Source organism: Grammomys surdaster, unplaced genomic scaffold (assembly GCF_004785775.1).
Source record: "Grammomys surdaster isolate TR1022 unplaced genomic scaffold, NIH_TR_1.0 171, whole genome shotgun sequence".
NCBI lineage: Eukaryota > Metazoa > Chordata > Mammalia > Rodentia > Muridae > Grammomys > Grammomys surdaster.
This window is the reverse complement of record NW_021604619.1, coordinates 114434-141475: the sequence shown is the minus strand read 5'-3', so window position 1 is coordinate 141475 and position 27042 is coordinate 114434. Positions and strand designations below refer to the sequence as shown.

General features: G+C 41.1%; 1 protein-coding gene across 1 annotated transcript; it reads left to right on the top strand.

Annotated features, from left to right (window-relative positions):
- The first annotated feature begins 1340 nt into the window (after positions 1-1340).
- LOC114621051 (glutathione S-transferase A6) lies at positions 1341-26571 on the top strand. Its single transcript, XM_028767239.1, has 7 exons — positions 1341-1442; positions 10961-11068; positions 16148-16199; positions 17153-17285; positions 21536-21677; positions 23068-23199; positions 26232-26571. The coding sequence occupies exons 2-7, from the start codon at positions 10982-10984 to the stop codon at positions 26352-26354; spliced, it is 669 nt and encodes a 222-aa protein (XP_028623072.1). The 5' UTR covers positions 1341-1442; positions 10961-10981; the 3' UTR covers positions 26355-26571.
- The last annotated feature ends 471 nt before the right edge of the window (positions 26572-27042 follow it).

The window sequence follows — 27042 nt, the reverse complement described above, 5'->3', positions numbered from 1 at the left end:
GTGTGTGTGTATGTGTGTGTGTGTGTAAGCACTAGCTTGGGTGGGGGGGCAGTGAGGGAGGAGGAGGTGGGGAGGGAGGGAGCTCTTGACCTAGAAATGAGCAGAATATGTGCTTAAGGTTCTCAAGTAGCTTAAATCATCAGCAATAACAAGTAAAGTAAGTCTTTAGTGAGACAGTGTTTCACAGTGTGTTCCTGGAAAGAAAACACAATAGCAACTCCCAATATACATAGTTTAATGTCTGCAGAATTTGTTTACTGCAGCTAGGATCCCACTGAGGACTCACTCCAGCTTAGTAGGACAAACCAAGAACAAAACAGTGTTTGAACCATAGAAAAGATGAGACATCTCTCTGTGGGTCTCAGTCAACAGACACACTTCTTCTAGCCACCCCCTACTCTAGTTCAGTTTTGTCTGTCTGTCTGTCTGTCTGTCTGTCAGTCTGTCTGTCTGTCTGTCTGTCTGTCTATCTATCTATCCTTTTACCATCGATCTCTTGATCATCTATCTGTCCTAAATCCTTATGTTCTGCAGCCTTCAGAAATCCTCACAGTTCTCCCTCCTCTGTGGGACAAGAGTACTAGAGAATGAATCTTTCCAGGGTATTGTTCTCTTTACTTAGAACATCTGGAAATTCCAAGTACTGAATTGATCATGTAAAATGAAAATAGATGCAGAATGATGGAGAAAGTTGTTTTTTTCCTAAAGAGTTTTATACACGGGATGAGTTGCTACACAAACATCATGCCACCCGTGACTTGTCCATGTCTGCACAAGCTGGCAAAACTGCCCAGGTTCAGAAATGATAGGGTAGTCCATTTTGCCTTTTGACTGGATTCTGGCATGTTTTTCGTATGTACAAGACCACCCTTATTTGTCCAGTTCCTGCTTATCTTTACCCCAAAGAATGAGAAGCAATTGTGCTAACATCCTTTCTTACAAAACCCTCAGTTCTCATTAATGTTGCTGGCTTAAGTAGGTTTCCACACCAAGCCAGTGTTATTCGCAAATCCATCTTGTCCTGGATAAAACTGCCTTTGTGTCTATGGCTTCTTGGCTTACAGAGCAAATTTCAGAGTGAAATTCACTGAAGTCCGTTCAGCTGCTGGCAAAACTCTTTGATCTCAAGCCCAGTCATCATCTACAGGCGGAATAAAATTGAAAGCAAAATGTAATCTGTGGTATTTTCAAATATTATCTGTAACATTTTATGATCAACCTAGAAAGGCAAAATATTAACCAGGTGCTTTGCCGAATTAGAATGGCTAAACACCTTTCCTTTTAATTGAGAGGGGAGACCGCCCCATCCCTAAACGCTGTGGGTGTGGCTTCTCCCCTTCGCGACTCCTCCCTCTGGCCCTGGAAGGTCCCCACTCTAAGGAATAAACAAACCCACTTGTGGCTCTTTCCTGCCTTGGGAGCAAAGAGAATTCTCCAGGGAGGTGAGTACTGGCAGAGCCATTTTTCCTACAGGTTGGCCTATCCTACCTTTTAAACGCTTAGAAAAAGTACTTTAACTTCAGGTCTCGCTCGGCACTGGAAGGAGTGTTTATCCTCAGACCGTGCTTTCTTGTGCGTGTGCCTAGAGAACACAGCAAAAGTCCTTTACCTTGTTTGTTTGATAGGAAGAATGTAGAAAATGAGAAAATGAGAGTTTAATGGCTTGAGAAATTGTATTATCGTTATTAGCGGCCCTTAGATTCTTACACCCAGGTCTGGGGGAGGCTGCGAGAGGAATCCGGAAATTTTACAGCCTTTCTGAGCACTGGCTGCAAAGTTACAAACCCTGCAGCCGCCTCCCCGCAGACATTGGACCTCATCCTCAATGCTTCTTTCCTCTTCAGCAGAGCTGCAATCCTTTTTCCTTCCCCTCTCATAGAGAGGAGAGATGAAGACAGTGCCTTCGGAAGCGGGGGAGGGGAATTCCCTCCCTTCCCCCTTTAAAATTAGAAAATGTTTCGTTAATTTATTCTTTGATAATTCATACACGTATATAATCCGGCTTGGTCATTTCTTCCCACTGTTCCCAAGTTCCCACCCCACTTTCCTGTTTTGTTGGTTGGTTGGTTGGTTTGGTGTTCAGTGCCCCACGTGATGGCCTGGCTTTTGTCCCATCTTGAACAGTGTTGACAAACTCAGTGGGCGGCAGGTCTTTTGCCGGCTAAGCAGCTGCTGTGAATTCACAAGCATCTGAGCCCCCTTGTGCTTGGAAGACAGGGATGCAAGCCTTGAAGGCTTCTAAGCATTGAAAATTAACACCTAAGCTTGGTTTCTTTTGGTGGTGTGGTTTCTTCCTTTAAGCTTGCTGGGGTTTAGGTACAGCCTCAGCTCCTAGGGTTTCTGAGACTTTCAGTAAAAAAATGTTTAACCCTTTGTTTGCTTCATAGCTTGGGAAACTGGGGAGCTGAGTAGCCCTTGTCTTCAAACCCTAACCTATCTGGTCTCACCATGAGAAAGGAGCACAGCATTCCACACAAACCACTGCCCTGCCAATGTGCATTTTTTATTAGTTTTTAAAAAAATTTATTGAATTTATTTGCCTGTGAGGGGTGCATGTGACTTTGGGTGGGAGCCCAGAAGAACACTTCAGGTCCCTCTAAGCTGGGGTTGGAGGCATTTTGTGGGCTACATGTCTCATTATGTAGGTGCTGAGATTCAAACTCTGATCCTCTGCAAGAGCTGCAAGGACTCTGCCTCTGCCAAGCAGTCTCTTTACATTTCCTTCGTTACTTTTTGAAGAAAAACAATAACCAGGAATTAAGGAACCAGGGACAGAGAATTTGAGTCAAGGGCAGAGAGTTTGATGGGTTGATGTCTTAGTTAGGGTTTTACTGCTGTGAACAGACACCATGGCCAAGGCCAACTCTCATAAAGGATAGCATTTAATTGGGCCTGGCTTACAGGTTCAATCTATTATCATCAAGGAGGGAACATGGCAACATTCAGGCAGGCATGGTGCAGGAGGAGCTGAGAGTTCTACATCTTCATTTGAAGGCTGCTAGCAGAATCCAGGCTTCCAGCTAGGATGAGGGTCTTATAGCCCACACTCACAGTGACACACCTACTCCAACAGGGCCACACCTTCTAACACTGCCACTCCCTGAGCTGAGCATATACAAACCATCACAGTTGATGAAAAGTAACAGGGTAAACATGGGTCACTAGCTCTCTGAAAATGCCAGCTTATCCTGTGCTTCCACCCTGAAGTGTGTGTCTTCCAGTGAATGTGGACTTCATGTTGATTTTACAGGAAGGGTTCAACGTTAAGATCAGCACAAAGTGAAAACTGTTTCTTCTCTTCTTGTTCTCTCTTGCACACACACCCTGGGAGGCCCTCACCCACTGAGGGGAGAAGGGGAGGGAGGGAGGAGAATGGAGGAAGGATTGTGGTGGTGGTGGTGGTGGGGTGACTGGCAGGGGAGCAGTGAGCAGGATTTGAAGGGAATAAGTAAAATTAAAATTACATTAAAAATTCAATTAAAAGCCCAACAATGATTATTTATAAACAATTAACTAGGCAGGCTGTAATCAATTAGCTAGTATGTTGACAAGGCTGTAGTCAGTTCAGTTGCTTACTACGTATGCTGCGTTTCTGTTTGTTTGTTAGGAGATCACATTGTTGGGCTTGTCAGAACATTGTAGTAGTACCTTTATTTACTTTTGTGTGTTTACTACAATGTGTGTTAGTGCTGGCTCCCATGAGCCACCTCACACACATGGTCAGAGGACTGCTTTGCTTTGGGTAGTTGGTGATGACACTCCTTCCACATGATGTATTCTTACACTTATCTGTCACAGGCAGCCTTGAACCCTGAGTCCCCCACTCTTCTATCCAGGTGCTAACAGCCAATTATCTCCAAGGCTGTTCTCTATCAACCCTAACCCTTCCCCATAAAAGGGAACTCAAAAGCCAGTGAGAAACTGCTCTCTGAAATCCCAGCTTTAGGGGAAGGCAGTCTTGTGGCCAGTCCCTTGTACAGCTTGCTTTAACCAGTCATTCCCTCAGGTCTAACACCACCACAGGATCTGAGGGTGGAATGCTGGTCTTTGGGCTTTCAGGGCAAGTACTTTACCAGCTAGGCCATCTCTCATCTCTCCTGTCCCTACTTTTATGTCCTCCTCCTCCTCCTCCTCCTCCTCCTCCTCCTCCCTCCTCCTCCCTCCTCCTCCCCCTCCCTTTCCCCCTCCTCCTTCCTCTTCCCCCTCCCTCCTCCTGCAGATGGACTCCTTCAGATCCCTGGGTTCTCTTTCTCTTACTATGTCTTTCTCCTCCTTTTCCATTCCTGCTCCTTCAATACTGAGGAGTCCAAAGATGAGCAGGGTTTAAAGTTTCAAAAGGGCAATAAAATGGAAATGTAAAAAAATTTAAGGATAGTGAAGAAAGAAGACCTAGATTTTCTACTTTGGCAACCTTAAGAACAATTAAATGCTCTTCTCTTGAAATGTCACTTTCCTACTCTGGCAGACAATATTGAAAGCTGCTTATGTAGATGGTGAGAACTAAACTTTGGTCCTCTGTAGGATCAGTTCGCACTCTCAACTGTAGAGCTGGCTGCCTAGCCCCTGGAGACTGCCACCATCTGAGTGATTGTGTTTAAACAGCCAAGTACTAAAGAAGATTGTATTAGCATGGTCCTAGCATACTACTGAATTAAGTCTGTTCTTCCTGGATAGGGAATGCTATAAGAAATGGCTGCCTCTTGCTACAGAGCCATGTGCTATTCTTGGCTGTGGAATAAATAATGCAGAACCTGACACACTAAAAGGCTATGTTGACTTCCGGGGGGATCCCTTTGTGTGGGGGGCTGGGAAACAAGTTGCCTTTGCGGCTATAAACACGGAAGAATAAGAGGATGAGTGGGAGGAAACTAGTTGGATGCCAGGACTAGCTTCACATCCAGAGTTCCTCAGATCCTCTGCAGTTCACTGTGTAGGGAGTCTTGAGGGAACCTTGCTAAAGGAGCAGATACTTATACTTCACTAGACATAAAACTCACCAAGGGGAGGCAGTACTGCCGTGAAGTCACTGCCAATGGAAAAAGGAATGTAACAAATGATTTATGTAGGAAAATCTCAGACTCTCAGAGAGACCTCCTGAAAAGAATCACACTGTTATTTGGAGTTGTACAGGGCAAACCTGAATTCAGAGAACTCATAGTTACTGTCGAGGGAGCATTGGAATGGATGGAGAGCATGATGCTTATGACTACACGTATGTGTCTATGTGTGGAAATATTTATGTGTGTGTGCAGGTGACCCTGGAGTCCAGGAGAGGTTGCTGGATCTCTGGGAACTGGAGTTGCAAGCAGCTGTGAGACACCTGATAAGGGTGCTGGAACCCAACTCAGGTGTTCTGTAAGCAGGTGCTCTTACAAGCTGAGTCGTCTCTTAAGCTTTGCAGGCAATTTTCTTAGACAGTGGTGAGGGGTTAATGATAAACTATGGATAAGAAGCCTGAGTTTTGAGGTATAAGAAAGCATCTCCATGATGCTGACCCCACAGGTAGGATCCCACCTCAAAAAAAAGGCAGGTGCTTTGTGTCTAGGCTGGCAGGTGTCTTCCAGCTCTCATGTGATCAACTAAGGGGATGATGACTCCTCAACCACAAAGTACAGCCACTTCAGGACACATTCTGCTTTCTCATGTGTGCACAGGTCCGTGGTCAGGACCAGATTTAAATCTGTTTAGTGCAGAAAACACACTAGGTTGGTGTGTCACTCTCCACCAGCCTTCAGCATCGCTTGTTATGTTAATAAAAAAACAATTCCAGTTTGTTTTTGTTTTTGAGACAGGATCTTACTTTGTAGCTCTGACTATACTAGTGCTCTCTCCATAGACCAGGCTGGCCTTGAACTCACGGAGATCCACCTGCCTCTGCCTCCTGAGTACTGGGATTAAAGGAGTTCACCACTATGCCCAACTTGCTTTGGACTTTAAAAAATGACTAATACATTACATGTAAACTAGATGTGTGTGTCTGTGTGTGTGCGTGTGTCTAAGACTGAGTAACCCAACAATCTGGAATTGTGTTTCTCAGTCTGAATACCTGAACTCCTGCTTCTGCTGAACCTTTTGCTTCCATGTGTGCACCTCATACAGAACTTGCCTGAGCCCGCTGCTGACCCTGCCTGGTCTTCAATCTGAGGTTCCTTCTGGCTCCTTCCTATACTCTGTTCTCTCAGGCAGCATGGAACAGAGCAGTGGTTCTCACCCTGAGGGGAAGTGGCCTAGAGGGATTGCTCCCAGAGAACAGTTGACAAAGTACAGAGATAGTTTTGGTTGTTGTAGCTGAGGGTTATGGAGACTACAGTATAATACTGGAGGTTGCTTAGTAACTATCCTCCAATGAGTGGATAGAGTCCAAGAACAAAGATTACAGACCCAGAAAGTCAGTAGTACAGGGGTGCTGTGGAAAAGAGCAAGCCATGGCCCTCCTATGGCAAGTACCAGTAAGGCATGCATGTAGAATCTTATGCCAGGTCACAGGTGCATAGCACAGTATTAATGGAACCCAAAATGCTTATCTTTAACATACACTACAGGCTGTACCTGAAAGTGCTACTTAGAACCAACAGTGGGAATTTTCCACCTCACTAATAAACGGTAACATGGAGTTTGCTAAGGATGTGCATGGGAAAACTCCAAGATTTTGGCATCAAATGAAGTGCATTTGAATGTTGGGTTTTCTTCATGTCTGTATAGATACCACTGTCTTGTATAATAATTGGATGAGGATTAAAACGAGAATCTGCCCTTTATTCACTCGGCACTAAAAACATGCTGCTGAAGCAGAGACGTCTGCCTACTAGGCAGGGTCAAGGCAGGTCAAGGTCAGCTTAGAGCTGTTGCAGCTGTATTTCAAAAGATGGATACCTGTCCCTTTAATCTGTATACTGATAAGCAGTACATTGCCAGGGCTTTACAAGTTTCAGAAATGGTGCTTACATTGATACAGCTAACAACCAAGTTGAAGATATTTTTTCTCCAATACAACAATGTCTCCAAGCACTCACTCACCCAATTGTGCTACATAGGACATATTCAAGCTCATTCAGGACACCCAAGGCCTCTTGCAGAAGGCAATGCTTTGGCAGATAAAGCTGCTCTAATGATAGGTCTTTCACAAGTGGAGCTCCTGCAAAAATTACATGCGTCAAATCATCAAAGTCATCAAAGCCTAAGAAAGCAATTTCATATATCTAGGGAAGTTGACTGACAAATTGTTCACCAATGTGTCTCCTGTCCTGAACATTATTCAGTAGCTCATTGTGGTATTGATCTTAGAGGTCTAGTTCTCAATCAGTTGCGGCAAATGAATGTTGCATACATACCTGAATTTGGAAGGTTAAGGTATGTGGTAGTTTGAATATTTTTGGCCCAGGGAATGGTACTATTTGGAGGTGTGGCCTCATTGGAGGAAGTGTGTCACTGTTGGTTTGGGCTTTAAGACCTTCCTGTTCCTAGCTGCCTGGAAGCCAGTCTTCTCCAAGCTCCCTTAGGAACAAGAGATAGAACTCTCTGCTCCTACATCATCCATACCTGGATGCTGTCATGCTCCTGCCTTGTTGGTAATAGACTGAACCTCTGAACCTGTAAGCCAGCCCCAACTAAATGTTGTCCTTATAAGAGTTACCTTAGTCATGGTGTCTGTTCACAGCAGTAAAACCCTAACTAAGACACTGAGCAAGCCAGGGGAAGCAGTCTCATAAGCAGCACACCTCCATGACCTCTGCATCAGCTCTTGCTTTAATGTTCCTGCCCTGTTTTGAGTTCCTGTCCTCACTTCCTTTGATGATGAACAGCCATGTGGAAGTGTAAGCTAAATAAACCCTGCCTCCCCTTGCTCCTTGGTCATGATGCTCTGTACAGCAATTGAAACCCTGACTAAGACAAGGTATGTACATGTTTCCATAGATACTTTTTCAGGTTTCATTATGGCCACTGCCCAAACAGGAGAAGCCACTAAGCATGTTCTTACTGATTGCTTACAGAACTTTGCCATGATAGGACAACCTAGCATGATTAAATCCAATGATGGCTCTGGGTATATAAGTCATGCTTTCCAGCACTTCTGCCCCCAACTGTCCATTGCTAATAAAATGTGTATTCCGTACAATCCACAAATTCAAGGAATTGTGCTATGAGACCATGGAGCTCTAAAAATAAAAAGGGGGAGTTGTGTATTTCTTCACCACAAAATAGTTTAGGTCAAGCAGTTTTGTTTTTTAAATTTTTTGACGTTGGATGCCAAGGGACTCTGCTGCTGAGAGTTTATGGCACTATACTCATACTTATGCCCCAGTGAAATGGAAGGACCTGCTAACTGGTACATGGCATGGTCCCAATCTAGTATTAATATGGGGATGAGGCTAGTTTTGTGTTCTTCCACAGGATGCCGAAAGTGCCAGTAGCTTTTAAAGCATTTGGTTCGCCATGTAGAAAAAGCACTTGACCAAACTCATGATGCTGATGCTGATGAGCCATTTCCTGATGTCAACTCAAGGAGAGCTATATTGGACATATGTTCCTGACCCCTGATCTTACATAATTTCCATCTGGGAAGGTCTGGAGATTGTGGTGAGAGTCAACAATACATGTGTGCTAGGATTGCCATCTCTTGGGTGAAGAGCCAAAGAAGAAGAAAGATTTGATTATACTGGTCATGGCATAGGGTTGCCAGTTTGCTTTGTTAAGAATGGAACTTCACCAGGATGTCTCAAGATAGTCAAATGTACCCTGTCAGGGGTTGAAAAAAATGGTGTGCATATGGGCTGCCAAATTGAGACACATTCTCTAGTGTGACACAACTCCCCCACGACCACCACCACCACCACCACCTCAGTCATCTTTGCCATGTGGAAAGGAAACCTGAGATAACAATAAGACCCTTCAGTGGCGATCATGCTATACTAACAAGCTGTACTGGGAGAATGTGTCCGGCTTAGGCAGATATATTGTTGACTGTCTGGAATCAGGATGGAACACAAGGAGACACCAATGAGTGGGAAAGAGGTCTGTCAGCAGGATTATTGACCAGACACTGGATTTCAGCAAACTCAGGTCTGGAAGCTTACTATGGCCCTGGGAGAGGTTAAGCCAACTAACACAGCTACTGGACAGAGATGGAGCACTAGGTTCAGATTACTTGCCTGAGTTTTTCCACCATAGGCACTGTTGGTAGAGAAAATTAACATCACAATGAATGGTTCAGAATCAGTGAAACTTGCTATGACTGTGATTTGACTAATTGTATCTGACATTGTTCAAGGAACTTCTGTTATGATACTTCATCAACCTTCACTTACTATATATGCTTCCAGTCAATGTTTCAGGACCTTGATATGCAAATAGAGGCTTACAAGTGTTTGAAGAGATTCAAAAAGGCCTAAGAGAATGATAAGATTGATCATTGCTGGGATTTTTGCTATAATATCTATTATAGCCTCCACTACTGCAGCAGCCCTAGCCTTGTCTCAATCTGTTCAAACTGCTCATCTTGTTAATGATTTTTCTGAATGTTACCTTAGCCTTAGGAACATAAGAAGATATAGATAGAAAGCTAGAACAAAAGTTTCAATGCATTATATAAAGTAGTACAGTATTTAGGAGATGAAGTTCAAGGGCTGGAGGTGAGATCACACTTACAATTGCCATGTAGAATATCAGTGGATTTGTATTAACTCAAAAATGTGTAATGAAAGTCAACAAGGTAGGGACTGGGTACATTTGCATCTTAAAGGTTTCTGGCATGATGCTAAAGTTTCCTTGGATTTAATTCAATTGCATTGGGAAAATTTGTATCTAAAGGTTGCTAAGCCCTTGCAATTAAATAGTGCAAAGGCTACCTCTGAATGGTTAGAGCAATTAAGAAAGGGCATGCCTTCCTGGTCTTCATTTATTCATTTGGCCTTTTCAGTATTTGCCTTGAATGCCCTAATGGTTTTAGAATTCTACCTGTTATCACTTGTGGTTAAGTGTGCCCTCCATTCGTTTTTGAACTTCTGTACAGATCTCCATCATCATATGTGGCTCAAGATTGTAACCTAATGGATTACATCCCCCATTGCAGAGACTTGTAGTCAAAGATGAGTAAGATTCTGTCACAGGTGGATCAACCTAAGACAGGGCACAAATGTTAGGATTCATGTACTGATGATGAGTAAGATCTACACATCTTGGAGGTACACCTAAGACAGGCACACTCCTGTGCCAATAGTTGAGGCAGCTTTGGCTTGTATAGAATAAAAAGGGGGAGATGTCAGGAGCCTTTTGCCTGCTACTGAAGCAGTGTAGAGGTCTGCATCCTAGGCAAGGTCAAGGCAAGTCAGAGTCTACTGGCCTAGCATGATGTTTTCCAGGTAGCCAAATTTCTTGGCAGGTTGATGCATGGAACATTAGGAGGAAGTACACTTGAGGCTCAAAACAAGAAGCTGAACATTCTATTGACCTTGCAAGAAGGAACAAGGAGGGCTCCAGATAAGAATGGTGGATATCCTGTGTAAATGTTACCAGTTGTTTCTGCTAGCTTGTGGTTTTGCTTGCCACATTACTGTGGGGTGCCAAAGGTTGTCCTCATTAAACTTGGGGCTGCAGCATTTACTGACAGTCCTCCCAAAACTATCTCTTGTCTCTGTGTCTTCTTTAACCCTCACCCCCTCCCCTCTGCACCCTTCCCCTCTCAAGGTTTACCTCAGGTCATCTGCCACTGTAGGATCTAGGCTGCTCAGTTTATGTCCTCAAAGAGAGGGCCATTAGGATTGTGGGAGTGGTTCGGTACAATTTCGGGATGGAGATCTTTGGATGGAAAGAATCAGGGTCAAGAAGATATGACTGCGATTTTTACCAGTCTTGACAAGGACAGATATAGATAGTATTGTATTATTAACCGTAATCTATAATCCTAAAGTACATTTAGCTTCTATTCATTCATTTATTCGTTCATTCATTCATTTATACTTAGTGAATCTAAGGAGCTACGTCTATGGCGGGGAAGCCTTTATTTCATTATGATGAGGCCCGGGGTAGAATGGAGTCTGTGCGGTGGCTCTTGGCTGCAGCTGGAGTAGAGGTAAGTTTTGAGATGATTCATCTTCAGATGAATGTAAAACTAACCATGTCAAATGCTTTCCTCACATCAACCAGTAGGTGTTTCCTATTGAGTGTTTTCTAAACAATTGTACCCTATTCTGGCTTCTAAAGGCATCTTACTGTGGTAGTTTGAATATGCTTGGCATAGGAAGTGGCAGTATTAGGGGGTGTGGCCTTGTTGGATGGATGTGGTCTTGTTGGAGTAGGTGTGGCCTCGGACAAAGTGTGTCACTGTGGGGGTGGGCAATGAGACCCTCCTCCTAATTACATGGGAGCCAGTCTTCTATTTGCCTTTGGAACAAGATGTAGAACTCTCAGCTCCTCCCATACCATGCTTGCCTGGATGCTGCCATGCTCCCACCTTGATGATAATGGACTGAACCTCTGAACCTGTTAACCAGCCCCAATTAAATGTTGTCCTTTATGAGAGTTGCCTTGGACATGGTATCTGTTCACAGCAGTAAAACCCTAACTAAGACACTTATGTTCCCAGGAATTTAGGCAGGAGGATTACAAATCTGAGGTAGGCTGTCATATAGAGTGTAACCCTTGTACCTTCATACATTAAAATGATAAGTTTTAAAGATACAAATGAATAGATATGTCATAGTAAATAGTTGAAAATATCTTCATACAGCATAGACAATAACTCAACTTTGAGACCTTAGTCACAGTATGTGCCCCACATTTGGATGGAGATTTAAAATATGAAAGATAAATACCTCCAACTATATAGAAGTTCACTGAGCTGTATAGTCTTTATGTCTGACTAATTTCAGTGTATGGTTTTCTTTATATGTTTTCTATAATAAAGTTTAAAATAAAAATTAAAAGAAAAAAGAAATAATTCACGGCATTTATATAAGAAGTAGAAATCTAAGTACTGAATTGGCCGGGCGGTGGTGGCACACGCCTTTAATCCCAGCACTTGGGAGGCAGAGGCAGGCGGATTTCTGAGTTCGAGGCCAGCCTGGTCTACAAAGTGAGTTCCAGGACAGCCAGGACTACACAGAGAAACCCTGTCTCAAAAAACAAAAAACAAACAAACAAAAAAAATACTGAATATTTGATAGCACTAACAAATTTGTATTGTCTTAAATGTGATAAACTATTTGTGGAAAGTTTCTCCTCTAAAAATGTCCTTATGGTGTGGAGAACACATTGAAGTATTTAGAGACAAAATACATGACATTTTATATAGACAGACTCAGGAGATTTTGCCTTTGGATAGAAGCTGGAGAAAAAATGGTTAAGGGGTAAGGCCGTGTCCTGTGAGGAATACTGGCAGGGCTCTCTCAGCTTCATGCTCAGCCCTGAGGATTGCACTTCACCCTTGCTCCTGCCACGAATGGAATTTGAGCTTGACCCTTTTCAGTGTCAAAGAAAGCAGCACACAGATACAAATAAGTATGTTTCCACTTTGTGTTATTCCTATGATGAATCTGTTTTCCCATCTTGCAGATGTCCACCTTATGATTCATCCTCTAGAGGAATGAGTTCTAAGCAGAAATGTGGGGTATAAGCAATGTACTCAATATCAAGGCTTCCTCTTGACCACCTTTGACTCAAGAGGGAACTGAACCCTCAGACCCTTGCTCAGATCTCCTTGGTCTTTTGTACCGCCAAGCTGATCATGACAGGCCCAGACATCCCATCATCCCCACCAAAGCCAAACTCACCAACCCCATTCAGCCTCGGTGACCCTCTTCCAAAAACTGCTCATCCCCTATGTGTTTTCTGAATGAATGCTTAGCTAATTGGTGCATTCAACACCTCGCTGTCTCCACGGTCTAATGCAGTGTGACAGTGTATATCTACAACCAAGCAAGCCATCAAGCATGCCAGAAACGAAAACATTCCTATAACTACTTAGAACTCTAATAACTCACCACAGCCTTTGCGACCAGAATTATTACTTATTGTCCAATTTTATGTGGGCCAATACCTGTACTCTATAGTTTGAAAACTCCATGTTTTATTTGAGGAAGCTCACCTGGGTACACTCGTGTGTGCTTATGGACGCAGTTACTCAGTCAATTGCACTTGAAGGAGGATTGTTTGAGCCTAGCTTGTGCAGCACAGTGAGACCTGTCTCATATTAAAAAACAAATCAACAGATGAATGGAAAACATTCTCCATGTTACAAATGAAGAGACAGATGCTGTGAGATCTTAAATGATTATGCTTAAATTACACACACACACACACACGAGCTGTAGATCATATATGAGCATCAAAATACAGAAACACTCAGAATTGTTTCTAATGACTTTATTTTTTGTAGATTCTATCAATTCTTTTTTTTTTAATTTTTATTTATTTATTATATGTAAGTACACTGTAGCTGTCTTCAGACACCCCACAAGAGGGCATCAGATATCATTACAGATGGTTGTTAGCCACCATGTGGTTGCTGGGATTTGAACTCATGACCTCTGGAAGAGCAGTCAGTGCTCTTAACCACTGAGCCATCTCTCCAGCCCGATTCTATCAATTCTAATATGATTGCATATTTGGTAAATGATATAAAAAACTAATTTGAGTTTCTTATTAAATTTTATTTTCTCTGCATGGATGTTCTCCTTGCATGTATGTCCTGAACCACAAGCATGCCTACTGCCCAGGAAAGCCAGAACAGGGCATCAGATCCCCTGGAACTAGTGTTAAAGACAGTTGTGAACCATCATGTGGGTGCTATAAATTGGATCAGGATCATCTGGAAGAGCAGCCAATCCTCTCTCTAGCTCATGAATAGAGGTTTGTTTTTTTTTTTGTTTGTTTTTTTTTTTTTATACTAGTGTTGCTGTGCATCCCAGGCTAGCCATGAATTAGTCATCCTCCTTCCTCAATTCCAGAATGCTGCCACTGGATAGGCAAGTGCCACCATGTCTGGCTAAACTGATTGTTTCCTTTGGAGCAAATACTGGCAACTGCTTGGAGCATCAGATCAGTTTCTGACAGCCCTGTCTTGGGCTGCTTATCTTACCAAAGTGATTTCCCTCAGGATAAGCTTTAATCTCTAGAGGGAGATAAAGAACAGAGTAGTCCGTCACCAGCATTCAACTGCTTTAAAGAAAAAGGAAATGAAAAGAGAGTGTGATGAAATAGCAAGGAATCCATTAGAATTCTGACATATCATCTGTCTGGAAGAATTCACGCGGGCACACACACACACACACACACACACCACTCTGAACATTTCTAAGCGGTTTGTAGTAGATTATTTCTTGTAACAAAGCAAAACATAGGTTGATATAACTGTACATATTCCAATATTGAGACTGAGTGTTAACAAGGATTTCAAGGTCAGATAAATACACACAAAAAAATTAAAGCGTTAGAATGAACTTTCGAAATCATCAGAACCCTAACATTTTGCTTAATATTTTTATAATTTTATTTTGTGTATATGTTTTCATGTGTATGTATACAAATGCTGTAGATGTACAGGTAGGGGCCAGAGGATAACTCACAGGAGTTTGCTGTATTCTGCTACCTTATGAGCTACAAGGATCAAACTTACTTTGTCCGAAATGCTAGCAAATGCCTTTACCAGCTAAGCCACCTGGTCGACCATGGTTAAATTTTTTTGTGGAAATATGCAACCCACCGCACAAAATCATAAAGTCATCCTTTTTGTTATTTACTTTACTGTGAGAACTATGAATCTTTCTTTAAACTGAGAAATCTACCTCAAAGTTCCATTATTTTTCAGGAGAGGAGATTCCAGCTAAGAAGAGTTGATACTGTGCTATATGACATCCAGGACTCAGGTCATCTGCAGCAATAATGTAAATTATAAACTAAGCAGAAGCCACATAGTAAAAGTATGAGACTGTCCTGGTTTGCTTTCTGTTTTTATGATAAAACTGAATAGGGCCTGGAGAGATGATCCAGTTGTTAAGACCTTCTCTTCCAGAAGACCCATGTCTGATTTATAACATCCACTTGGTGGTTTACACCTATTTGTATCTTCAATTTCAGAGAATCTAATGCCCCCTTCTGGCCTCTGAAAGCACCAGGCATACAAGAGTACATAGGCATACATTCTGGTAAAACACCCATACACATAATATATCCATATGAACTATGTATACATATAAGTATGAACCTTTCTTTCAACTGAGATGTCTACCATGAATTTCCATATATCCCAGAAAAGGAAATTCTAGCTAACAGTTGAACTATGCTATATGACACCAGGACTCATGTCATCTACATCATTTGAAGCATATATATAAGCATATATATAAGCATATATATATATATATTTTTTTATATATATTTTATTTTATATATTATATATTATATATTATATATTATATATTGCTGCCCAAAACTAGTTTTGGAAGTAAAGGTTTTATTTAGCTTACATTAAAGCTAATCATTGAAGGAAGCTGAGGTAGGAACTCAGACAGAGACAGAAACCATGGAGCAATGCTGCTTACTGGCTTGCTTTTCTGGCTTTCTTGGCTCTCTTCCTTTTATAGTTTAGGCCCAGTTGCCTAAGGATAGCACCACCCATGGTGGGCTGGGCCCTCCTACATCAATTAACAATGAAGAAGGTGCCTCACAAACATGTCCATGGGCCTGATTGAAGAGATTCCCTAGTTGAGATAACTATGGGCTCTGTCAAGTTGACAACTAAAGCTAGCTAGAACAGACTTTTGGTCCATGTAATATCTTGTACTGCAGACCCAACAATCTCTCTTGGAGGTGCAGACTCTTCTGAGATCTTAGAGCTTCTCAATCAGAAGAGCATTGCAGGATTTCCTTTTTTGTGAAATCCCTCCCTAATTGTGTAGTTGCCATAGTTCTTGATGGGGAAGAGAGTAGGAATGAGATTACCTTCAGGATAAGCTGCATGCTCTGAGTTGTGTTCTCTTCTTGACAGGTCAGATATAAATTTCCAAAAAGCTGTAAGCATGTTGTTGCATATATTACCAAACTTCAAAGTATTACCTCATTCACACCACATATCAAAGAGAATGGACTCAAATTCAGAAGCCTACGTTACTGAAGAAAAAATAATAACTCCTTTGCTGTTTCTTCTTTCTAGTATGAAGAGAAGTTTATACACACTAATGAAGACTTGGAGAAGTTAAGAAGTGGTAAGCCCAATTATCTGAGGACCCCTGATAGGGGTGTCTTCCAGAAGAGTTAAGCTCTGGATCGTGTGTGTGTGTGTGTGTGTGTGTGTGTGTGTGTGTGTGTGTGTGTGTGTGTAGTGTGGTTCGTGAGGATACCAGAGAGGCATAGAGTAGTTAAAATATACAGGAGAAGGGTTCTTTGAGCAAACTTGAGACTCACTTAAGGTCAAAAGAGCCAGGCTGCTGAGTATTTGCTAATAAAGCATCCCCAGTGTCTTTCCTAGTTTTCCTGTACTTTCTACTGTTTTCTTGAGCTATAAACAGTTCAGGATCCCCCGCCACTCACCCACTGCATGAAGTGAAAGAAGAGAAACAAACCCAGCACTCCTGTTAAGTTCTTCAGTCTGGTGGCTTGGCCAAGTGATTCCTGGCAGCACTCAAGGATTTATTGTGCAGTGGTCCTAAAGTATTGAAAGTTCATACTAGATTGTGGAGAAGTAAAGAAAGAGGAATGGATACCAGCTACAAGGCCAGGGACTCAAGCCTTCCTTGGACCCAGTGTCTGGTACTCTACTTAGAAGAGGACACAACGCTAGATAGAAATTCTTCTCTAGACCAACTCTGATATCAGCTGGTCACCTTATTCTGTTCGCTCCCTATTTCCTAAATATGGCCATGAACAGAAGACAATATGAAGAAATTCCCTTATATGTATCTGGATGGGAAATAAAGACAGAAATGAATTAGCAAGCTAATGAATGAGGACTAGAGAGTGGGGAGAACTATATGAAGCTAAAGAAAGAAAGAAAGAAAGAAAGAAAGAAAGAAAGAAAGAAAGAAAGAAAGAAAGAGTATTTAATTACAAATGTTAAGTTACCAGGCAGTAATCTTATTTTTTTCTTGGACTTTTAGTCATCTGAGCACTTTTCATCCTATATATATGACCTATATATTTTTTTTTCTTTTCCCAAAAGATGGAGTTCTGATGTTCCAGCAAGTGCCCATGGTGGAGGTTGACGGGATGAAGCTGGTGCAGACCAGAGCCATTATGAACTATTTTTCCAGCAAACATAACCTCTACGGGAAGGACATGAAGGAGAGAGCCTTGTACAGTATATCTCTTTCTCTATATCAGTGGTTATCATGGGAAGGATTTAAGCCCTTCAATGAATGATCAGACCTATGGGAGGGGTCATGACCACCAGGCCTGCTTTGGTATTTATACTGGATCTAAGTATGGCAGAGTCCTGTGGAGATGAGCAATGAGTGACTTTGGGGGAATCCTGGTGACTGTAATGATAGACAAGGATATTGATGTTCTCAGACACAACACAGGGACAGAGGCTTGATAACTCTATCAGCTTTGAATTGGGGAGAGAAGTGGAGCCATTATTCTGGCTATGCAGGCTTTCAGTGACTGGATGCTCATAACATGGACTGTCTAGAAATGGCAGTTCGTCGCCAACTTATAATTTCCAGAAATGACTGTGTTCAGGGCCAGGAAATTAAGCTACTGGTTTATTTGTAGATTAGTCCAATGCTCACAGGTTAATAGAACCTAGGTGCCTAAGATTCTAGAGTCACCTGGCTTATGTCATGTAGATCCAAAGCAGCCAGACTGAGTCAGGGCCACCAGAGTTGGCAGGTTGCCACCCAGTTGTGGTAGAACTACTTCATTGAAACTTAGAAAACTCTGGGAGGGAAGATAACTCATTCAGTAAAATACTTTCTTTCCAAGCATACAGATTAGAGTTGTGATATCCAGCACCCACATAAAAGCTGGATGCAGCAGGAACCCCAATTCTGAGAGGCAGAGATTCTAGGTGCTTGCAGCCAGTCTAGCAGAGACATTTGAGCTCCAGGTTTATTAGAGAGTCTGTCTCCTTAAGATGGAAGGGAATATTGGAATATACCTGGCATTGACCTCTGGCATCTACACGCACATATATGGACATGTGTACCCACTATACACCTGTATACACACTTCTAACACTCCAAAAATTAAAGTAAGATCTAGTATGACATATTAGCAATTCCCCAAACAATCAAATCCAGGATTATCAATGACCCATCAGTTCTACAACCTGGTGTATATATCCAAGAGAAACAAAAAATATGCCCTCTTCTGTTCTTGTACAGAAATGCTCACAGCAGCTCTTTTTTTGTTTTTTGTTTTTTGTTTTTCGAGACAGGATTTCTCTCTGTCACCCTGGCTGTCCTGGAACTCACTCTGTAGACCAGGCTGGCCTCGAACTCAGAAATCTGCCTGCCTCTGCCTCCCAAGTGCTGGGATTAAAGGCATGTGCCACCACCACCCAGCTCATAGCAGCCCTTATAATCAAACTTCTGGAGAAATGAGAAAAATGTCTAATTAGAAGTATCTTGTATATTCTTTACATAATAAGCCAAAATAAAATTTTAAAAGCATCTGTATCACTGGAAATATTTAGGCAGCATATCTGAGCACTGAAGTGCCCACTAAACATTTAGAAACCAAAGCCATCTATCCAACCAACATTTAAGAAAGTCTTTGTTTATGGAAGCCACTCTTACATAAAAGTCGGAGAAGTACATCAAATGTACCAATACCCACATGGGGACACTGGAAGCATGAAGAAACAAGATAAAAAAAAAAAATGCCACCAGAGAAACTCAACAACTCTAACCAGACCCCAATAAAAGGGAACCAACAGACTAAGAATTTCAAAGAATAATTTTAATGAAACTTATCAAAAAGAAAATGCAATCCACCAGGCATGGTGGCACAAGCCTTTAATCCCAGCTCTTGGGAGACAGAGGCAGGCAGATCACTGAGTTTGAGGCCAGTCTGGTCTACAAAGCAAGTTCCAGGATAGCCAAGTCTACAAAGAGAAACCCTGTCTGAAAACAACAACATCAAAAAACAAAACAAAAGAAAAGAAAGAAAGAAAGGAAAAAAAAGAAAATGCAAGCCTCAAATTTAGAAAGAATTCATGATTTAGATGAGAAATTTAGAAAGAAAAAGAGACGTGTAAACACAACTGGTTGGAAATCTTGGCACTAAGGAATTGTGGTAATTGAAAACTATAGTTGATAGCCCTGACAGAATTATACAGGCATAGGAAAGGACCTCAGTGCTTCACAACAGGGAGTTTAGAATTTTATTTATTTTTATGTGTATGGGTGTTTTCCCTGCATGTATGTCTGTGTATCAGATGCATGCATTGCCCAAGAGGCTAAAAAAGATGTCAGATCCCTTGAGACTGAACTTATAGATAGTTGTGAGCTGCCAGGTGGTTACTGGGAATTGAACCCAGGTCCTCTGGAAGAACAACTAGTGCTGTTAACTGATGAACTGTCTCTCCAGTCCCTAGTCAGATTTTTTTTTAAGAAAGCAAAAGATTACACACTAAACACAACACATAGGGGACACAATTAAGTGAGTGAACCTTCACGTTATTAGTGTTCTGGGATGAGTCAGGAAGGAGTATAGAAGCCTGTAAGTGCAGTAATTATTGGTGCCTTTCTACATCTTAACAAAGATGAAACAAAAATTCTCATTTTATGAACCTCAAAAGATCTGGATAAATTCAATTAAAATATACCCTCTCTGAGGCATATGACAGTATTTCATCATATGGCAATATTACATCATATGACTGACAGTATATCATATGACAGTATTATATCCTATGACTGGTATTATGTCACATGACCATATTACATCACATGAGAGTATATCATATGACAGTATTATATCATATGACTAACAATATTACATCATATGACAGTACTACATCATATGGCTGACAGTGTTACATCATATGTCTGACAGTATTATAGCATATTACAGTATTCCATCATATGTCCGGTATTACGTCATATGACTAGTATTACATCATATGATGGTATTGCATCATATGACAGTAGTGCACATGGTAGAATGTGTCAGAAGTGAAAGCATAGAAACAAGCAAAGCCTTGTCAAGTCACCTGCAGTCTAAGTCTCTAAACTAACTGAAACACAGCTAAGGGAGTTTATCAACAGAGGGTCAGTCCCACTGTCCATGCTTAAGGAGGTCTTAAACTAGAAGCCAAAGGATGGTATTAATATCTTCCATCTGGAAAGCAGAGGTGAGTATACAGGGCACAAGTGGACCAGAGCCACAAAGGAAGACAAGGAAATCAGTGACAGCCTCCTTAGAAAACCATCAAAACACAGGCAAGCAAGTGGAAGGAGATAAAGAACATACAGCACAACTGGAAAAAGATGAGCAGAGCTATGGCAGTGTGTCTGTTTCTCAGCCACAACCTTGAATGTCAATGGATTACATTTCCCAGTTAAAAGATAGACTGTAGCCGGGCGGTGGTGGCGCACGCCTTTAATCCCAGCACTTGGGAGGCAGAGACAGGCGGATTTCTGAGTTCGAGAGTTCCAGGCTAGCCTGGTCTACAGAATGAGTTCCAGGACAGCCAGGGCTACACAGAGAAACCCTGTCTCAAAAAACAAACAAACAAACAAACAAACAAAAAAAGATAGACTGTATGAATCAATATCCTCCAAAGAACAAAACTGGCAGTATTACAGTACCTAACCTCAAAATGTACCACACAGCAATGGCACCAAACTAGTGTAGGGCTGGTACAAAACCAAACATGCAGTGCAATGGAATGGAATTGAGAGCCCACAAGCAAATGCATGCATATCTATCTATCTATCAACTGCTTTCCAACAGACACACAAGAGCCTACACTGGAGTGATGGGATATCCCCATATGTAAAAATAAAACTAGTCCTATAATATGTTACACTGGACCTATGTTATTCTTTACAGAAAACAAAATGAATAAAATGAATAAAATACATATGCAAATCTTGAAACTCTAAAATCACTGAGAGAATTTGTGACTTTTTTTTTTTTAAAAATGTGTTTATGCTGTGCAGCAGGACAGAGAAGCATCTAAGTTGTGCCAGGAATTTGTGAGCGTTCAACAATTTTGACTCCTGATACCCACATCTTGTTTGTTCATAGCACAAGCCAAAGTAGAAGAGGTAATCCTATTAGCAGTATCAGTGGAACACACGTTAATTCCACTAAGTTCTGTCCTGACAATGACTCTGGAGAGGTCACCAAAACACTCCTCTCTGTATTTGGCCACATGGACAACAAAAGTGTTAGACACATGCATTCCTTGTAGATTTCTCAAAACAATATTATGTAAATATAGAAATAGCATAATGTCTAACACATACAAGGTCCTCACTGGAGGAAGGAGCAGGAAGAGGTAGGGGTGCTATCTATTGATATTCTTGAAGGTTTTCATACTAAGAACTGTCAGGCAGGCTACATTGACAGTTGTGTTGTTACTGTCTTTCAGGATCGATATGTATTCAGAAGGGTTGGCAGATTTGAATGAGATGTTTATTCTCTACCCATTTGACCCACCTGGGGTGAAAGAGGCAAATATTGCTCTGATGAAAGAGAAAGCAACAAACCGTTATTTCCCTGCCTTTGAAAAGGTTTGTGGAAGCTGGACTTTAACCTGTAATCTCAGGACTCAGGAGGCTGAGACAGGAAGACTTAGCCTGGGCTACTGAATAACGTGCTTTAATGGGTGTGGCATATCAGGGCCCTATTGAAAAAGAGTTTAAAGCAGTGGTTCTCAACCTTCCTAATCCTGTGACCCTTTAATACAGTTCTTCATATTGTGGTGACCAACCATAAAATTATGTTGTTGCTACTTGATAACTATAATTTTGCCACTGCTATGATTCATAATTGTGAATATCTGATATGCAGACTCCCAAAGGGGTTGTGAATGACAGGTTGAGAACCATTGGTTTAGAGCATGTCTTAGTACTAGAGTGTGGCTTAGCTATTTGCTAAATGCCACAGACTATGAGAGTTGTGCAACAGGTGTTAATTTTTAACAATTCTAGAGACTGGAAAGGAGATCAAAGTGATGGCAGATGTAGTTACTGATGAAGGCCTGATTCCTTTTCATGGGTTACCAACTTTTATCAGTGTACAATGGGTTATAGAACTCGCCAGATCCTCTCATAAGGGCAGTGGCGCCATTCTTCAGAGTCTCCTATTAATTTACTAATCCCCTCCAAGCCCCAATCTACTAATCAGACAATGCTGAGAGTCAAAATCTCAATAGAAAGAAGCAGGGGCCCCTGGCTCTGTGTAAAAGTAACTTTTATTCATCAGATGTAATTGTTATCTCAGAGGGTTACTGCTGAATAAGCTCCCCCTTTCTATTCTTTCTGAACTCTGGCTGGCTGGTTCAACTCAGCTGTTCTGGCTCAAACCTCCCCACCAAGCTGACTGATTCAAACTGGATTCTCTGGGCTTCTAACGGAATTGAATTGCTCTGCTTTGGGGTGGTCCGTGGCACTACTTGTCCTCTGGAAATCTTTTCTAATCTTTTGGCTTCTTCTCACCCTCTGGTTTGCTCTGTTTTCACCTACATCCTGTCTCTGTAAAACTGTCCTAGTAAAATTGCCTTCTCTTTCCTCTCTCTTCACTGCTCTCTTAAGTTGCCTCTTTTTCCTGTCTGTTCTAGTGAAAGTTGGGTGTGTCCTATCTCTGACTAATTCTGTCAAATCTTTCTCTGATTCATCACTTTGTCTGGCCTTCAATTAGTTGTCACTTAGAAATATTGCTCCTTTTTTATTTTTTCAAACTAACCTTACCTACATTGTTTGGGATTAAAGGTGTGTGTTAAGAGCATGTCTGTATTATAGTCAGATCATACTTTAGTCCAGGGCATGTTTGTATCTGGCCAGATGATATGGTTTTAGAAAGTCTTTGGATATGATCCTTTGCCAGAGCATTTTAATGTTTCTGCATTAAAGTTCCTCTACAGCTTTGTGTGTTTAGGATATGTTCCCTTGAATTCCCCAGGTGTTTAAGAGCCATGGACAAGACTACCTCGTTGGTAACAAGCTAAGCAAGGCTGATATTCACCTGGTTGAAATGATCTACAACATGGAAGAGTTGGATGCCAACATTATAGCCAACTTCCCTCTGCTGCAGGTGAGCTGGCTCACACTTCCCATCACGAATCTTGCCTTGGGCATGGGATGGTAGTGTTTGATATCTAGTCTTCTTCAGACTTCTTCTGCACACTCATCCCTAGGTCTCCAAAATGAAGTTCTAGGGCTTTAAAATAATCTAGTTCTGTAGCAAAACTTAAGGTGGGTGCTACTCAAGAAGGACCCAGAATCCCTGCTCCTGTTTCAGCCTCCATCCTCTTATTCCACTGACATCTCTTTTGCTCTCTAAGATGTTCATCATCCTAGGTGTAACTTTGTCCTTGCACAGAGTTCATCAGAGATGATCTCTTTTCATCTGATTTCTTACCCTTGGCTGTCACTTCTACTGTCAAACATCAACTTCTCTCTGTATAGCCACACACACACACACACATCCATCTTAAATTGTCTTTATCTCAACATAAAAGTAGATTATGACACATCATAGCTTGCATTTGTGGTTGAAACTTGCCTTTGTTTTCCTCAGTCTAGTTTATTTTGCTTAACACAGTGATCTCCAGTTTCACTCATCCTCCTACAATTGTCATAATTCCATCCTTTATAAGTGAATAAAATTCCACTGTGTATCTGTACCACATTGTTGTATTATGTTTTGTATTATTTGATTTGTATATGTTGAACCAACTTTGCATCTCCAAAATGAAACAGTATATGATCCTAATGTGTTCTTAAGTGAGATATTTGTAATTGATATATTTTTAAACCACAACTACTGAACATTTTTTTTCCACTAAGACTTTCCTGGAGGACATAACTATCCTTGTCATCCCTCACTTCCACCCCATCCAAAGGGTTAGCACACTAGAATTCTATAAAGTAGTTGTGAATAGTTTCAAGGATTGGAGACTTTAAGTGGCAAAGAACATTTTCTATTGTAAATTATCATAAAACTGCTTAAGGAAGGGAGGGAGAGAGGGAGGGAGGGAGGGAGGAAGGGAGGGAGGAAGGAGATTCTTCATACATTTTACAAACACCTTCTGTGAACTCATTCACAGACTCATAGTCAGCCTACATCTTTCTGTCTGGCATCTTGGTAGTAGGCTGTTCCAGCAAAATACTGTGAGACGTTGGACCAGATGCTTTGTTGTACAGCTTTTATTGACAATGTTTGTGTCTGTGTTTAGTAAGAAATCACACTATAGGAATTGTGGGTCCTTTCTTCATTCATATGCCTATTTGGTTTCTGTTGTTGTCCTGATCTGGTTTCGATATAGGTATAATGGTCTAGGTGAGAATGTTTTCCATAGGCTCAGATATCTGAACAATTGGTTCCCAGTGGGTAACACTTTTGGGGGAGGCTTAAGAGGAGTGGCCTTGCTGTAGAAAGTAAGTCATTGTGGAGTGGTCTTGGGGCATTTATAGTCTCCCCCACATCCAAGTTGCTCCCACTGCTTCATTCTTGGGGTTCAAGATAAGACCTCACAGCTTCCTGCCACTATGCCTGCCATGTGGTACATGCCTCCCACCGTGATAGACTCCTATCCTTCTGGAACCGTAAGCCAAAATAAACTGTTTCCTCTATTAGTTGCCTTTGATCATGGTGTGTTATCTCAGCAAGAGTAACTATTACAGAAGTGTAATACTTCTGTATTACACTTTGGTTATACTAACTAAATTTATAGGATCAGAGTGGTAAAGTTTCTTATCTTCTATTTCTTGAATCAGTTTGGAAAGCATTAGTGTTCCATCATCTTTAAAGGCTTGGTAGAATTCAGCAGTGATAGTAATGCAGTCCTGGGATTGCTTTTCTGGAAGTCTCCAAATTGTCTTTGCCTTTTGTAGCTCCTTTAAGTTATTGACACTCTCTGGTTTGATTTTGGAAGATAGCAGGTCTATTTACTTATCTATTATTTCCTAGATTTCCATAATCTTTAGAATATCTTGTCAGAATATTCACTAATAATCTTTGGAATTTCCTCAGAAGCCATTGTATTGTCCTCTTTTTCATCTTTAAAGCTGTGCATTTGGGTCATCTCTTTTTCTTTTGGTTAGATTTGTTAGACATTTTCAATTGCATTCATTTTTTAAAACCATCTCTTTACTTGATTGAGTCTATATATTGTTTGCAGATGGGATTCTAAATACCTCAGATGGGCCTCAAACTCACTGTGTAGCTAGAGATGACCTTCAACCTTTAATCCTCCTACTCCTACTTCCCAAGTACTTGGACTACAGCTATGTGCTCATACACCTCATGCATTTAGTGTTGGGGATTGATTTCAGAGCTTTGTACATGCTGAACAAGCACTGCCTACTGACCTAAATCCTGAGCCTATGTAGTTATTGTTCTCTTAGCTGTCTTTCCTTCATTTCTCTCTGATATTTTTGTCTCCTACTGCTTTTGACATTGGCTTGCTCTTGTTTGTTTGTTTGTTTAAGACTTTGAGGTGCATCATTAGGTTATTTATTTGAAAGCTCTTTGACTTTTTATTGTAAATACAAGTGCCAATAACTTTCCTCTTAAAACAACCTTGGCTGTATCAGAAAGCTTCTCTTAACTTGTGCCTTCATTTACCTTTGATTCTAGAAATGAACCAATTCCCTCCCTGATATCTTTTATGACACTCTTCACTCAAGTGTATATCATTCAGTCCTCAAGTATTTCTTCAATTTCTACCATATCATATGACACAATAAACAATTTTGTGTTTTTATTGGTAACATCTATTCAATATTTCCTATACTTAGTTCCAGCTCCATTTTCTCATACTCCTCTGAGTTGATCTATGACAGACTTTTGACCTCCTTGCATTCTACCAGAACCTACTAGATTAAGGTATAAGGGAGAAGATAAGGATGATTATAACTTAGTAAAGCCTTAACAATATCTTCAGATAAAGTGCTAGTGACCTGTTTTCTCCCTCTTCATCTTATTTTTCTTGTCATTGGATGCCTATTGGTAACTGTACCCAGATGGTGGAAAAACTCAGATATCCTAGGCTGTGATGCAAGCTGCCTTTGTCTTTGGGTTCCTTCATAAGGGTATGGATCCTTCCTTATTTTTAACTGCAGGCTCTGAAAACCCGAATCAGTGACATGCCCACCATAAAGAAGTTTCTGCAGCCTGGCAGCCAGAGGCAGCCTCCTGTTGATGAGAAAAGTATAAAAAAAACCAGGAAGATTTTCAAGTTTTAGTGATGTGACATGGATCAAGTACTATGCCCACATGCTGACCCTGAACATTGGGAGCTAATGAGCTTTCTCACTTGAGCATATTAATGAAATAATGGGCTTCTATGACACTGTTTAATGAAAACTATTTTATTATGGATATGCTGTGGAATTGGTTTTCTAATTTTCTGATGTAATGCTTTCCTGTAATAAAAAATTAATAAAAATTGTGGATTATGTATTTCTTATAGTCCTACAACAATATCTGTCATCTCATCTATTGAAAAGTCAAGTTTGGGGCTGGTGAGATGGCTCAGTGGTTAAGAGCACTGACTGCTCTTCTGGAGGTCGTGAGTTCAAATCCCAGCAACCACATGGTGGCTCACAACCATCTTTAATGAGATTTGATGCCCTTTTTTGCCTGAAGACAGCTGCAGTGTACTTACATATAATAAATAAATAAATAAATAAATAAATAAATAAACCTTTTAAATAAATAAATAAATAAATAAAATGATCCCTTAATTCATGGGTTCTTTTCTCAAAAGAAAGAAAGAAATTAAGAAAGAATGCAGGTATGCAAGAAAGAAAGAAAGAAAGAAAGAAGAGAAAGAAAGAAAAGTCAAGTTTAGCAATTTTGTTTAATGTTCTTAAGCATGCAGAATCATGGCTGTAATTATGTAGTAGTGCCCCAAATAACAGATTGTCTTTT

Excerpts from the sequence above, each read along its gene's own strand:
- LOC114621051 (XM_028767239.1), top strand. The coding sequence starts at position 10,982 with ATGGCGGGGAAGCCTTTATTTCATTATGATGAGGCCCGGGGTAGAATG. Across the intron at positions 11,069-16,147 it reads TGGCTGCAGCTGGAGTAGAG|TATGAAGAGAAGTTTATACA; the intron begins GTAAGTTTTGAG and ends TCTTCTTTCTAG. Across the intron at positions 17,286-21,535 it reads GACATGAAGGAGAGAGCCTT|GATCGATATGTATTCAGAAG; the intron begins GTACAGTATATC and ends ACTGTCTTTCAG.